Genomic DNA, 14,969 nt, shown 5'->3' with positions numbered 1-14,969 from the left:
CTTTAGCCTGGTTAAAAACACTTGCCCAATCAACAGTTGCTCAGGAACATAACAGAATTCAGACAGCACTAGCAAGAGCCAGTTATATAATGCATTAGCAATCATTAATCTGTAAGGAAACAATTAATCCACCAATATGGGGGGGGGGGGGCGGGGAAGTGTTTAATACACTTCCGTTTAAGTGCACAACCATTTCAAAAAAGATCTAGTTAGATTGCTTGAAAGAATGATCTTGGTGATTCAAGGAGAAGCTTTCTGCTGTAGTATGTGGGAAATTTTAATTTGGTTAGTATGTTTGATATTTAATGCAAGAGCAGAATTAGTTGGATCCTGGAATAGACAAATAAAGGGCAGGAGCAGGGAGTGTGAAAACAAGAGGACCTTGTGCAGAGTATAAATGGAATGTAGAGGAGTAATGTGTATGAGAACTTGGGGTCACAACATTGTACAAAGACTGAAGACTAATATCACTGGATCAAGATGACCAGGCAGTAAGATCTTATTTTGAATTGGACAAGGTTGAGTTTATAATTAGATGTAGATATAGGAAAACTTAGCTTCATCCTTCCTCCATTTTGAATTCAGTGTCCCTGGGAAATTTCATCAAGTTTAACTGGGAGCTAAAATTCACTAACATTAGCTCAGAATTTACATCCAATTTAAAGTTGTGAACCTTATTTCAGTTATAGGTTTTAACCTTTTGAGAATCTTGAGACAAATCATGAGCCTTCAGGGACACATTAAACCTTGTCATTTTTGACAGACTCTAGCATACTCCCCTTAGCTCTAAAGCCATCTCAATGGATCAGGCCATCATCCCAGAACCAAAGCCATGTGATGCATTACAAGAATGGGTTAAATACACAAACTTACAGCAAAAATATAGAAAGGCCAGCTCAAGATCATTCAAACTAATCACACTCCACCCAAATTTCAAAAGCCACCCAACAGATGAATCTGTTGGCAACCTACTTGGAGACCTCTCTGATCCCATCACCAAATACTGCCATCTTGGACTGTATTCTCAAACAGCCATGACTGGTCTTCAACCCTAAATGTTAAGCCAAACTTGAAAGGAACAAGCAAGGTACCCTGCATCATTCAAATAGACTCACTTAACAGCAATGTGCACTTTACTATTGTTGGCAGTGAGAGATCACAAAAGTGTACAAGATACAGCAGGAAAAAAAAAGTTAAAGTTAATAACTTAAGACTTCACATACAAGAGCAGTTTGAGGTGACATAGGCAACTTTGAAGAGTTGCCATCTTGATGCAGCTAATACAAGCAATGGTATATAAATGAATTGATGCATTTACTGGAACTTAACAAGTTAATATGCAGAAACATACCCTGTTTGGGCTGTGATTATTGCTAATGAAAAAAGATGGAGGCTTTGAGAAACTGGAAACTTTTAGAACTGAATGATTCATCTGAATCAGGGGTAACAGTAGAATACCCTAAAAGTACATTGCATAAATTGTCTGGTAACTTTGGCAATACTCATCTTGCAATTGACTTGGACAAGTAGCAGCTCCCAAGCTCCAACACTATCCACCTCATTACATCAGTAACTAGGTTCTCTCCTACCCCAACTTCAAGTGCTTTAATATGCAGAAAAGTTTACCTTTTAGATGATTCAAGGAATTGGTGATGCCAAGTTGGACTTTTGTAAAGCAGGCATTTTCTTTCTACTGTTGCAGGTAAAATAGTTCTAATTCCCTCCCTTAAACCAAATGTGTCAGTGGGGCAAAATCCATTAAGGAAAGTCATCTATTGTTACTCTTTGCTTCTTCCATAAGAGTTGGAGGTTTACCAGCTGCAGCTAGGTGGAATCAGGCTCTTCCTTTCCATATTCAAGATGCTTGTGTACATTAGTTGTACTATACCTTCTTCACTCCATTGCTATAAAAACACTCAAGGGGCTTAAGCCATGTAGCAGATTTCCTTTTGAGAGTCTTCATTTTCTGCAGAATTATGGGTCAAGGAATGAGGAAGGCAGACTTAATCTAGTTTATAAAGTGGAGAAACTAATGCCTGCATGAACAACTTGATATATGTAGCAGCACCCTATAAAAACAAGCAAGTAGGATACAGTTTCACATGAAAATTTTACCTACCAGCACAGTTTTTGCCATCAGACTGTAAAATCATGCCAATTGGGCAAGTACAGTGTGCACCCCAAATAGTTTCTTCACAAAAGAAGCTACAGCTCCCATTATTGTTCCAACACTTCTTACCTAAGAAAGGAAATTTCAACTTGAAATCCTGCAACAGGCAATGATTGCATTGCTATGAACATAGACAAGGTACAGTACAACTCATTTACAGGAAGTTACCAGAATTGGTAAAACACCAAGTTACAATTGATTTGGGTGTTATAGATCAAACTAGTTAGAAATCTAATGCAGACAATGTTTTGTTGGCATTCTCCCACATTAGTTTTGATAAAAATTGAAAGCTATGGGAAATTCAGTCAAAACCACCATTTGTGGTATTCATGGGGGCAAATAGCAGAATAGAACATGATCCAAAAAAGTGCCCCACATAATATTGAGCCTCTGAATACCAGTAGCATTGCCAGTTGTATTGTGATCTAATATCTCTTCAGTCCTCAGGGAACTGAATCCCAGGCTTTTCAGTAGTTTGAAGGGAGGTAGATATAACTACATTAACTACAATGTAGGCAGGCTGCCAAGCAAATCGGAAATGGGTTCCTTTTAAATAGGCCATTATAGGAAGCAAGGGGAGGTGGCAAGAAAAAAAAAGTGCAGCATGCTTCATTGGCAAGTTACCAGGGTGATAATTATGGTAAGATGATGTTTTCTTTCTCTCTTCCCCCCCACCCCAACTAGAATTGAAAGACAAAATGAGAAGTCCAAGATTATGGCATCTTACATGTGTAACCCATTGACATTGTTACCACAGATTGGCAGGAGTTAGAGGGCATAAATTTAAGATAATCAGAAAAATTAAGGAAGCCTGAAACAAGTTCTTTCTAGAAATGGTTAGAATGTTGAATGCAAGATTTGGTTGCTTAAGAAAAAAGTAACTAAATTATGTTAGTTTGAAATGTTGAGTGCCAAAAACTAAGTTCAGTCTGTATTACCACAAGACTCTGGCTCATCAGTCCCATCAGTACAATCTGGTATCCCATCACATATTTTATGCTCAGGTATGCATTTGTTGCGGCATTCATATTCAGCACATATTTCTTTATGCTCAGCTTCTGCAATCAAGAATAGTTTGTGACTTTAGTCCACTAAAAAAGTTATATTCTACAGTTTAGCCATTTGCAGAATGTGGTTCAAGGTGGCAGCTCACCACCACCTTCTCCAGGGCAATTAGGGATTGGCAATAAACACTGGTCTTGCCAGCAACACCCACAGCCCATGAATGTATAAAAAACCCAATTCATGTGTATCTAATTCCAGATGGTATACAAGGTGGGGCCACCATCACCAATGAGTGCATAACAATACTGACTAGTGCAATATGGAGCTGCATACCAAGAGGGCCCAGGATTGAATTTGGGTTTTAGAAATTGAGCTATGAAAGCAGTAGAGATGCCACAAATAGCTCTTGTACCCTTGAGCACAGGAGAAGCCAGGGCTTTCTTCTCCATTGCTATCTAATGGCTGCTTGTTGGGCCAATCTTCACAAATGTGAAGATTGGCCCCAATCAGGCAATTGTAGCCTTTTGCCAACCCTCCAATGAGAAAAGCCCAAAAGCCTCCCAGCCTGGAATCAGCCATGAACAATTTAAAATTGAGAGTTGTGTTTGAGCACTCAGCACTTCATCACCCCCCTCCCCCCACTTCAAAAAGGGTCAGGCACAAGTCAGAAAATTCTAGGTCACTTTGTCTTTAAGTTAGCAAACTTCAGGACTTTGAGTAGTGAGTTTAGTCAGGGCCAGGAAATTTCTAGGTAATTATAGAATTTCATTAGATGAATACATCACATCACTACCAGAACTTGGGCATGCTTCAAAATCCAGAAGTCAACCCCACTGAAACTAGCACCACCCCCCCTCCCCAAAAGAGAAAACTTAAATCCCAGGATGACCTAGGCTGTCCATTTCTAAAGGGAAGAGTGATCAGCTGCAGTACATTTAACATCCTGCAGCCATTGCAAGACTAACCTATTAACTACACATACTTCACACCACAAATGCCAAATTTAATCTGCCCAGTCAGACAAGTGCTGGTGGGACTGTAGCCACAATTCATCTCACTGTGCTGCTGCCACCCAGAGATCCAAGAAGCCACATTACCCCATGAGGTTGAAACCATGCCTCAGGTGGCCTATTACAATGGGGGGGGTTGCAACCTCTCCAAATTTAATCCATAAAGTCCTGGTATCATTGGTGAATCTGCACTGTACCCCCAAGGCAAAATGTATCCTCCCTGAGGTGCCATGCCCAAAACTGAATCCAGTAATCGAGATGGAGTCTGACCAATGCTCATAACTCAAACATAACTTACTTCCCTCTGTATTCCAGCACCCCTCCCCTCCTTGATAGAGGCCAACATTCCATTAATTTTTCTTTGTAGCTGTGCTTCAGCTTTTAGTGCTTGGTGTACACAGATACCTAAATCCCTTTGTCCCTCCACAGCTCCTGGCTCCCCAGTAACATTCAGATGCCTTGGTCATCCAAAGTAGATGACCTCACTTCCCCACATGGAATTCCATGTGCCACAGTTCTGCTCATACCCATAGTAACTTCCTGCTCCTAAATGGAGTCATCCACAAACTTGGATATTCGAGACTGTTACATTAATGAATTGGATAAAGTATGAGGTGAAAAGCTGAGGCCCCAGTACAGTTGTGAAACACCATTTATCACATCATAAAAAATCCTACCATCTTACCTCCCAACCAATTACTGATCCATGTCACAAAGTTAGCTCCTGATTCCACATGCTCATTTTTCCTCCCCACAACTAAGGTCTGTAGTTACACAATGGAGCACCACTGGCAACTTCCCAATCCAAAAGACAATTTTATTCCAGAGCTTTGGAAAATTACCATCCCCAATTGCTTCCAATGCCCTTGGTGAAAACCAGCAAGTTCCTCCCCACTTATTTTTAAGTTCACCTCTTCTGATGAGTACTTTTGTATCCATTTTCACAAATCTGCCATTTCCTCACCATCCGTTGTGATGTCACCTGCATCTGTCTTTAAAGGGCTCACATTTCCCTTTTAGTATTCCAATATTAAAAAAACTTGTGCTGTTAGCTTTGACCCCTTGCAAATCTCATTCCTTTATCATTTGTTTTATATTAGGTCTCTGAATTTCCACTTGCTTTAAGCTCAATACCAACTTTTTCCCTAACATGTTAATAAATGGTTGCTGAACTACACAAGCAGAGCTTTAGCCTTGTAGTATACACTGATTTATTATTTTAATGAAATACTTCACTGTAGATTTACTCATTAAATTGGGCTAAACTGTTAGTCTCAATTAATCTCATCTTTTTAAATTTAAAATGTGGAGATGCCAGTGATGGACTGGGGTGGACAAATGTAAGGAGTCTTACAACACCAGGTTATAGTCCCACAGCTTTATTTGAAATCACAAGCTTTTGGAGCTTTCCTTAGTCAGGACTCACCTGTTTTATGTACAAGGATACCCAAATCCCTCACCACTTAATAGTTTCTCACCTTTAAGTTTTTTTTCTATTCATACCAAAGTGAATAACCTCACATTATACTCCATTTGCCCACTCACTTAACCTGTCTAGCCCTTTGTGTCCTCCTCACGGCTTACTTTCCCACCTCAATATATCGTCAGCATACTTTGATATATTATACTCTGTCCCTTTACCCAAGTCATTGGGCTTCAGCAATTTACAATCTATATCAATCACTGATCCTTGTGGCACCCACTAGTTACAGCCTGCCAGCCTGAGTGACCTGTTTATTCCTACTGTTTTTTTTGTTAACCAATCCTCTATCCATGCTAATTACTCCAACCCATGAGCCCTTGTGTAACAACCTTTCACATGGTGTCTTTATCAAATGCCTTTTGACAGTCCCAATATACTACATCCATTGGTTCCCCTTTTATCTACTAGTGATGAACCAGAATTGGTTAGTAATCTGATAGTCCCTTACCATCTTCAGAACAGTGACTAGAATATTATTGCATTTGATAGTGTATTTGAGGAAGTCACAGGTTTGAAATTTGCCTCACTTAAATTAAAAAATGTAAGGAGTCTTACAACACCAGGTACAGCAAGCAATTAGGAAGGCAAATTGTATGTTGGCCATTATTACAAGGGGGTTGGAGTATAAGAGTAAGGAAGTCTTGCTACAATTTCACAGGGCTTTGGTGAGACCACACCTAGAGTACTGTACTATTTTGGTCTTGTAACCAGAGGATATACTGGTCTTGGAGTCAGTGCAACAAGGGTTCACTGGATTGATGCCTGGGATGAGAGGGTTGTCCTATGAGGAGATTGAGTAGAATGGGCCTATATTCTCTGGAGTTAAGAATGAGAGGTGATCTCATTGATACATGAGAGATCATGAGAAGGCTTGACAGGGTAGATGCCAAGAAGCTGCTTTCCCTGGCTGGAGAGTTTAGAACTAGGGGGCATAGTCTCAGAATAAGGGTTGGCCATTTAGGACTGAAATGAGGAGCAATTTCTTCAGGGGGTTGTGAATCTTTGGAATTCTCTATCCCAGGAGGGCTCTGGATGCTCATTGAGTATATTAAAGACAGATCAATAAATTTTTGGACCCTAAAGGGAATATAGGCTTTGAGTGGGAAAGTGGAGTTGAGGTTGAAGATAAGCCACGATCTTACTGAATGGTGGAGCAGGCTCAAGGGGCTGTATGGCCTTCTCCTATTTAATGTTAGTAATCACTAAATCCAACATGGTCTGTTCTCTTAATGGTTCTAACACATTTAGAAAAAAATTGTCAAATACAGTCAAATATATTGCCTGTACTGCTTGAGCTGTCTTTCCTCCCCATCAATCATGAGATGGAGTGTTTCACAACCTTTGCTGCTCTAGCTCTGGTAAGACTGCCTGATCACCTTTACTGAAATCCTTTTCGAATGCTGCAATTTTATTTTTAATCAATATTGCTACTCTTCCTGTCCGTTACCCTGTTCTTTCTAAAAAAAAAACCTATAGCCTGGAATATTTAGCTCCCAATCATGCCCAACTTGTAGCCAGGTTGCCAATAGCTACATCATACCCTTCAATGTGCTATTAATGCAACTTATTTTATTTCTTATGCCATGTACATGTGTACAGACTACATTTGGGTAACTATCCCCTCCCTGCTCATATGTCCTGGTGTCTTTTGCACCAGGACATGTGCATTTTCCCTTTCCACCCCTGTAACTAGTTTAAATCTTACCATATGTCCCAATTTTCCCTTTTCTGCAAGGACACTGCAGCAAAGGGCATCAAATCTGTACAGCTTTTCCTGGACCCAAAAGTACTCCCAGTCCCCCAGAAATCTGAAACCTTCACCATTTTTCCAGCCACATGTTGACAATCCTAATCTCTCCCTGCATGGAGAAGTGTGTAATCCAAAGATTACTGCTTAGGAGTTTAAGTGCCAATCTAGAACTTGGCTCCTTGCAGAACCTCAAACCTCCTAGGTCATTGTGCTTCATGTGAAAACCAACCTCTGGCTATTCACCCTCCTAATACAGGACTTTTTGTACTTACAATATCCTGAACCCTGGCAAGCAACATCATTTTGGATCACATCTTCTCCACCCACCCCCTAAAGAGATATAGCTATTAGACAAATGATCCTCTTCCTACCTTCACCCATTGTTTCCAGTCTTATCAGCTGCCTTTACCAGACTACTAGCAACCCATAGGGTGATTGGAACATCAGTCAGAAAACTTTCTCCCTTCTGAACATGAGCATGTGTCTAGTTGACTAAAGCTTTACAAAGTGCAACCTTTGTACACTTCCTACATGTGTTTCCACCCTGCATGGTATGAGCACCCAGGTAGGTCCATGTCCTGCTTACTGATCCTCCCATACCTATATATAAAATTCACAGCAATGACTCACATTTATATAGTGCCTTTAATGTAGTAAAACATCCCAGGAGCCTCATCAACAAAATTTGACACCAAGCCACATGGAGGTATTAGGACTGGTGACAAAAGCTTAGTCAAAGAGGTAGGTTTTAAAGGAGCACCTTAAAAAAAGCAAAGGGAATGCCAGCTGAGGGTCCAGGCAGCTGTGGGCATGGCAGCCAGTGGTGGAGTGGAGTGATTAAAGTCAGGGGATGCACAAGAGGCATGAATTGGAGGAGTGCCTAGATCAGAGGGTTGTAGGAGGTTACAGAGATAGTGAGGGGCAAGACCATGGAGGGGTTTGAAAACATGAAAGTTTTAAAAACCTTGGCATTCCCAGATCAGGAGCCCATGTAGGGCAGTGAGCATAGGGTTGATGGGAGAATGGGACTGTGCTAGTTAGGATACAGGCAGTAGAGTTTTGGATGAGCTCAAGTTGATGGAGGCTGGACAGGGGAGCATTGGAATAGTTGAGTCTAGAGGTAATAAAAAGGGTTTCATCAGATCAGCTGAGGCAGGGGTAGAGACAGGCAATGTTACAGGAGTGGAAGTAGGTGCTCTTGGTGATTGAGTGGATGTGGTCAGAAGCTCATTTCAGTCAAATTGTTTGCAACCTTGGCATCCTGTTTGGTTCAATCTAGGACAGTGGCCAGGGAGAAGGATGGAGTCAGTGGCTGGAGAACAGTTTGCACTAGGGACTAGACAATGGCTTTGGTCTTCCCAATATTTAGTGGGAGGAAACATTTGCTCATCCAGTACGGGATGTCAGAAGCAGTGACAAATATGAGTGAGGGGGTCGAGAGGAGGATTAGAGCTGGGTGTCATCAGCATATATGTGGAATCAGACATGTTTTCAGATTATTTTGCCAAGGGGCAGCATATAGTTGAGAAATAGGAAGGATCAGGGAGGGAGAAGAGGAGAAGCTGAAGGTAATGGTGCAAGAGCAGAAGAGAAGCCTGCAGGTGATTCTCTGCTTATGACAGATAAGAAAGGATCTGGGCAAGCACAGTCCCACCCAGCTGGATGACAGGAGGAGAAGTATTGAGGAGGATGGTGCAATCAATTGTGTCAAAGATGAGAGCTAGTTTACCATGGTCAGAGTCTCAGGATGTCATTTATGACTGATAAGGGCTGTTTCAGTACTGTGGCAGGGGCATAAACCCAACTGGAGGGATTCAAACATGGAGTTGCAGGAAAGATGGGTGTGGATTTGGGAGACAACAACACATTCATGGACTGAAGAGGTTGAAGATGGGGCAGTAGCTTGCAAGGATAGAGGGGTCAAGGGTGTTTTTTTTTTAAATGAAGGCAGATGATTTGAAAGGTCAGGGAAGAAAGAGAAACAGTACCCGAGTAGAAGGAACCATTAACAATATCAGCTAACAGGAGCCAGGAAGCAGGGGGTGGGTCTCATGGTCAAGATTAGCTCAGCAGGCATATGGGAAGATAGGAGAGAAACTAGAAAAAAGTGGGGGGGGGGGCAGAGAAGGAGGGAGAAACCATCAGGTGAGATTTAGCTTGGTGAGCTAGGTGAAGGGAGAGAGACAGCTGGTCTTAATCTTTGTGACAAAGTCTATGAGCTCCTCACACTTGAAGGTGAGGGTGGAGGAGGCAGGGGAGAGGGGTTTAAGATGGTTTTAGTGAAGAGAAGCTAGGGGTTATCTTTGCATTCCAGGATGCTCCTGGAACAGCCACGCAAATCAGTAGCTGCAGAAATGTCAGTGAAGTGAATGGAGGGCCAAAGGCTACACAGTTGGGAATGAGAGAGTACAGCTGTAAGTGACCAGGCCCAGGACACAGAAGAGAGTTGAGAGAAGGATACAAGGATGTGATCAGAGATGACCTTATCCATGATCAGCATGATGGTGAGGCTATGTGAGATGGTACAGTTGAGGGGGTGGGGGTGGCTGTGACTATGGATAGGGGAGGATAGGAGAGCAGTGAAATCAGGAGAGAGCATGACTAATTGAGGTGAAGGTTGAAATCAGAGGATGAGAAGTTACTCATTATAGAGGGAGGAAAGCAGTGAAGATAAGAAACTTGGCATGGTACTTAGGCAAGCAGTAGAGAATGAGTAATTTAAAGAAGGTAAGTGCAGTGAAACAAGGCAAGATGCTCAGAGAAAGTGCAAGGGGTAGGAGGAACAGACTAAAATGTGATTTAGTGATAAGGGCCACACTGCCACCATGGCAGTTTGGTTAGGGCAAATGGTGAAAGCTATAGACAGACAGAAAGGCTTCATAAAAAAGGGGAAGGGATCACTGTCCATCAACCCAAAAGATTATAGTTCTGAATTATTTCTAATTTACTCACTCCAATTTATTACTTTTAATTAAATCACCTGAAGTTAAAGTAAATGATAATTATTTAGCGTTTCCTGGCTACCACTACTGGAATTTTTTTTGGTGGGGAAACAATCCAGTAATGGATTGGTGAAGCTGTCACTGTGGAAAAAAGTGGTTGCTGATTTACCTGCTGGCACGTGGTGGAGTGTAACAAATGCCTAGCCTTCAATTCACTGAATCACACTATCTCCTTAGCAAATCCAAGTTTATGGGAAATATTACTATTAATCCACATTAACAGCATCTTACAGTTCTATAGGAGCATCACCCTCCAACACTTCACTCAGGTGGAGGTTGGTCATTTGGCAGCACTCTCTCTACCAAGGGGCAATCCACTATAGCTAAACTTTATTCAGTCCTCAATACCTGCACTTCACATAATGTAGCATTCAAGAGCTGGAACTCCAGCTGAATTTCCATTCCCTAATACAGAGCTATAAGCCACAACTAAGATCAGTGATCAAAGTCAAGTATGGCCCACCCACTCACTGGATACATTCCATGAGCCGTGGAACCAGCTTGAATATTTTAGTTATTCAAACAGGAATGCTCGGGCAAGACAAACTGCCATTACCAAGGAATGCTCCTTTCACAACACTATCACTAGTCTGATTAGGAGTGAAGAATCAGCAAGTTTATGAAGCAGTGGTCTTAAATCTCTGTTTCACACCCAATGTCAATTTACCAGGTTTCCTAAGACCATATAGTCTCAATTGCTTTGCAACATCAAGATAACTTAAAAATGTGGAAACAATCTACTCCAACAGAGTGTAAAACCAGCCTGAAATCCCTCTTCCATTAGGAATCCAGGTCAATGATAACATTTAATTTCAGCATTGTACTCACCACAGAATTCTTCATCGGAGTTGTCTCCACATTCATCAATACCATTGCATTTTGCGTCCTTCAGAATGCATCTCTGGTTCCTGCATTGCCAGTGTACTTCAAGGCAGGTCTTGTTTGGGCAGTTAACTTTGTTGGAATCAACATCACAGTCTGCCTTCCCATCACATAATTTCCATTCATCAATGCAGTAAGTGCCATCATGACACTGGACTTTTCCTTCACCACATTTTGGATACTCTAAGATAGATGCAATGTTCCAAGTTAAATAGTCTCAAGACCGGCAAACAATTTCACTAGGAAGCACGTTTGATACATCCATTTGTTGAAACCAAATTATTTCATAACAAAATTTCAGGTTTGAATGTAATCAAGTTTACACAAATAGTAAATTCATTACAGATTGATCACAAGTATGTGTCATACCACAGTACAATTCATCTGTGCCATCCATACAGTCATTGTAGCCATCACAGACCCAGGCTTGGTCAATACATTTCCCATTTTCACATTGCCATCCACGATCTTTGCCATGGCAAGGTTCATCTGGAGGGAAGTGATGAATGAAACAATTACACTAGCCAGAAATGTCACTATCATGCTAGAATATTAATCACTACCTTACAGATTAAGGTTATTATACAGGAACGATAAGCCATCTGGCTCAAAGCTCATCCTGCTAGGAAACCTAAATGCACCAAGAAAAAAAGTCAGCCAAGCTATAGTAGAGAAACATTTGTCACTTAAGATGCTTCCCAATAAGAGTTTTGAATTAAGATTTTTGAATTGGTAAAAAGTTAAAGTTTTGATTCTATTCTCTAGTAAATCTTAACCAAGTTGGTTTAATCTATACATCAGTGAGGTTCCTCCCTGAAAAAATGATCCTGTCTAGCCTGTAGAGTTTTAGCTTCTACAGTTTCTCATTCATCCTCTTAACACCTTATCCTTAGGATAACCACCTTCCCTTGACATTCAATAGCATTACCATCAATATCCTAGGAGTCACCATTGACCAGAAACTTAACTGGACCAGCCACAAATACTGTGGCTACAAGAGCAGGTCAGAGGCTGGGTATTCTGCAGTGAATGACTCACCTACTGACTCCCCAAAGCCTTGCCACCATCTACAAGGCACAAGTCAGAAGTGCAATGGAATACTCTCCACTTGTCTGGATGAGTGCAGCTCCAACAACACTCAAGAAGCTCGACACCATCCAAGACAAAGCAGCCCGCTGGATTGGCACCCCATCCACCAGCCTAAACATTCACTCCCTTCACCACCAGCACACCGTGGCTGCATTGTGTACCATCCACAGGATGCACTGCAACAACTTGTCAAGGCTTCTTCGACAGCACCTCCCAAACCCACGACCTCTACCACCCAGAAGGACAAGGGCAGCAGGCACATGGGACCACCACCTGCACGTTCCCCTCCAAGTCACACACAATCCCAACTTGGAAATATATCACTGGTCCTTAACCCTGGAACTCCCTACCCAACAGCACTGTGGGAGAACCTTCACCACACAGACAGCAGCAGTTCAAGGTGGCAGTTCACCACCTTCTCAAGGGCAATAAATGCTGGCCTTGCCAGAGACACCCACATCCCATGAACAAATAAAAAGAAAAATTCTAGGACCTCAGTTTCAAGTGGGGAAAAAACTAACATTGCAGATTTGCCATTCCAGCAAGATGAAGTCAAACAGGCCAAAGGGTCACCTTGACATGAACTCAAGATTCTTGCTCCTATTTACAGCCAGCGGCAGTATGGTGACCAAATCTCAATAGTGTAGTCCAAATAAGTCATTGTAAAAGTTAGAAGAACCCCTGGGGACTTGTACATTACTGCATGTAGTTATTGTAAGTGACTGGTTTACTATTACTCACATGCCTGCTACATCTTAAGGGATATGGGCCAAAGGCAGGTATATGGAGTTAGATCACAGATCAGCCATGATCTTATCAAATGGCAGAACAGGCATAAGGGGCTGAATGGCCTACTCCTGTTCCTATCTTAGTAGAAATACTATTCATAGGTCAGCATGTGCTTCACTTATCATTTGTCTACCTAATTGCACAACTAGTCCCCATCCTCCATCTCTGCCACTTTGCTCAGTTATCTGCAAATTCATTAAGCCTACAATCCATTTTGTCACCCAAGTGATTGACATGGATTGCAGTCTGGGCACAGACACCTGCAGCATCACATCTGCTTCATCCTACCCACCTGACACTTCAAAAGTGATGCATTGCCTACTCCATTACTGAGCAAAGAGCCATATTAAAACTTAGTCAAAAGCTTTCTGAAAGTCCAAAAGTCAATCAACATCCAAGAAGCATTCCTCCCATATCCATTACCCTTCCCCCTTTGTTTTCGATACTTGATTGTCTTTCCCCCCCCCCCCCCCCCACTATTTTACTGTCCCTACATATTTATGCTCCCTCTAGAGATTGCTGGAGGAATGAGGAAAGCAACTGCAGGCAGAGCCTAGACTATCCAGACTTCAGATGATCCCAACTGCTGCTTTTTTGCCTTCCAGCAACTTGCACTATGAATGGAATGATGGGTGTGGCGGTCGGACAACACAGTTGTGTTCCTCGGTTTCACAGAAAAACTAACCCACCATACACACCATTAACCCACATATTAACACGATTAAAAAGATAAGTGATGTAAGCAGTGCTTCGTCTTTCTTTATGCCCCTCCTCCATCTACATTCCCAAACTGCTTTAAGGACTTTCCTCTTATACATCCAAGTGCAGGAAGTAAGGTTAGAGGCTCAACTTCAACTCACCACATCGTTCATCAACTCCATCAGGGCAATCTTCATCTCCATCACACAGCCAAGAAAACGGGGCACACGCGTCTCCGCACGCAGTCTGGTGAAATAATCCACACAAATCCCCATCTGCAGGACAGTGTGGGTCAGTAAGAAGTCAAAAAGCCACAAGCTAGAGAAGTGCACACATCTAGTGAAGGACTGTGCATTAAGCCGGCTATTACAGACCTCACGAAAGGGTAAGACAGTAAATATTAAATCAAAACAAAAAACGTGTGAAGAGCTCCTCACCGTCCTATCCCAGGTTCATCTACCTTCAATAGGTAAGAACTGGCGGGGAGACAAACTCGCTTTTGTTAGTATCAGATAGTAACTTACCAACGATATTAACATCCCTGTCAGAAAGAATCGAGCAGTTCGTAAATATCCCCAGGACCAGCCACTTTAAAATGAACCATCTCATTTTCCCTTTCCTTAGCGGACCAGAGCCAGCACCCACTATATTAGAAGAATTCCTGCGACACCCTTCATCTAGGCCCACTCGTTAGACCCAATTTAAATAGAAACCCACCATTCGTCACAATTACGTAGTGCCCTGGAAATTTATTAACACCAATTAGTTCGTTTCATCCGTTTATTTTAGCCTTTCTGGATTGAAAAATCACCGGGAGTTGGACACCAGTTGATTTCACTGACCTTCCGATAACATTATATTGAGTGTTACTTTTCCATTTAAAGTTTAATTAGTTTTGAAGAAGAATGATAATTAGTTAAAGGCAAGTCACATCACCAATTGACACCACAGCCATATATCTTTTTATAAAATAACCCATAAGGTGACACTTTTAAAGGGGCACAACTAATAAAGAACTTAACCACAAAACAAAGCAAACTTATAAAACTTAAATAATAATGTTATTACTACTATCCACTATTCACTCCAG

General features: G+C 41.7%; 1 protein-coding gene across 1 annotated transcript in view; it reads right to left on the bottom strand.

Annotated features, from left to right (window-relative positions):
- Window positions 1-14,575, bottom strand: part of LOC137321158 (low-density lipoprotein receptor-related protein 2-like) — a 67,284-nt gene extending 52,709 nt beyond the window's left edge. Inside the window, exons 1-6 of the mRNA XM_067983406.1 lie at window positions 14,404-14,575; window positions 14,041-14,154; window positions 11,672-11,791; window positions 11,249-11,485; window positions 3,109-3,228; window positions 2,120-2,239 (exon numbers count right to left, since the gene is read on the bottom strand). Of these exons, the coding sequence (XP_067839507.1) occupies window positions 2,120-2,239; window positions 3,109-3,228; window positions 11,249-11,485; window positions 11,672-11,791; window positions 14,041-14,154; window positions 14,404-14,488 (796 nt within the window). The 5' untranslated portion in view covers window positions 14,489-14,575. The remainder of the gene's footprint in view (window positions 1-2,119; window positions 2,240-3,108; window positions 3,229-11,248; window positions 11,486-11,671; window positions 11,792-14,040; window positions 14,155-14,403) is intronic.
- Between the last annotated feature and the right edge of the window lie 394 nt (window positions 14,576-14,969).

Source organism: Heptranchias perlo, chromosome 4, assembly GCF_035084215.1.
Source record: "Heptranchias perlo isolate sHepPer1 chromosome 4, sHepPer1.hap1, whole genome shotgun sequence".
Classification (NCBI taxonomy): Eukaryota; Metazoa; Chordata; class Chondrichthyes; order Hexanchiformes; family Hexanchidae; genus Heptranchias; species Heptranchias perlo.
Note: the sequence above shows the minus strand (reverse complement) of the source record. Positions and strands in the feature narration are given on the sequence as shown.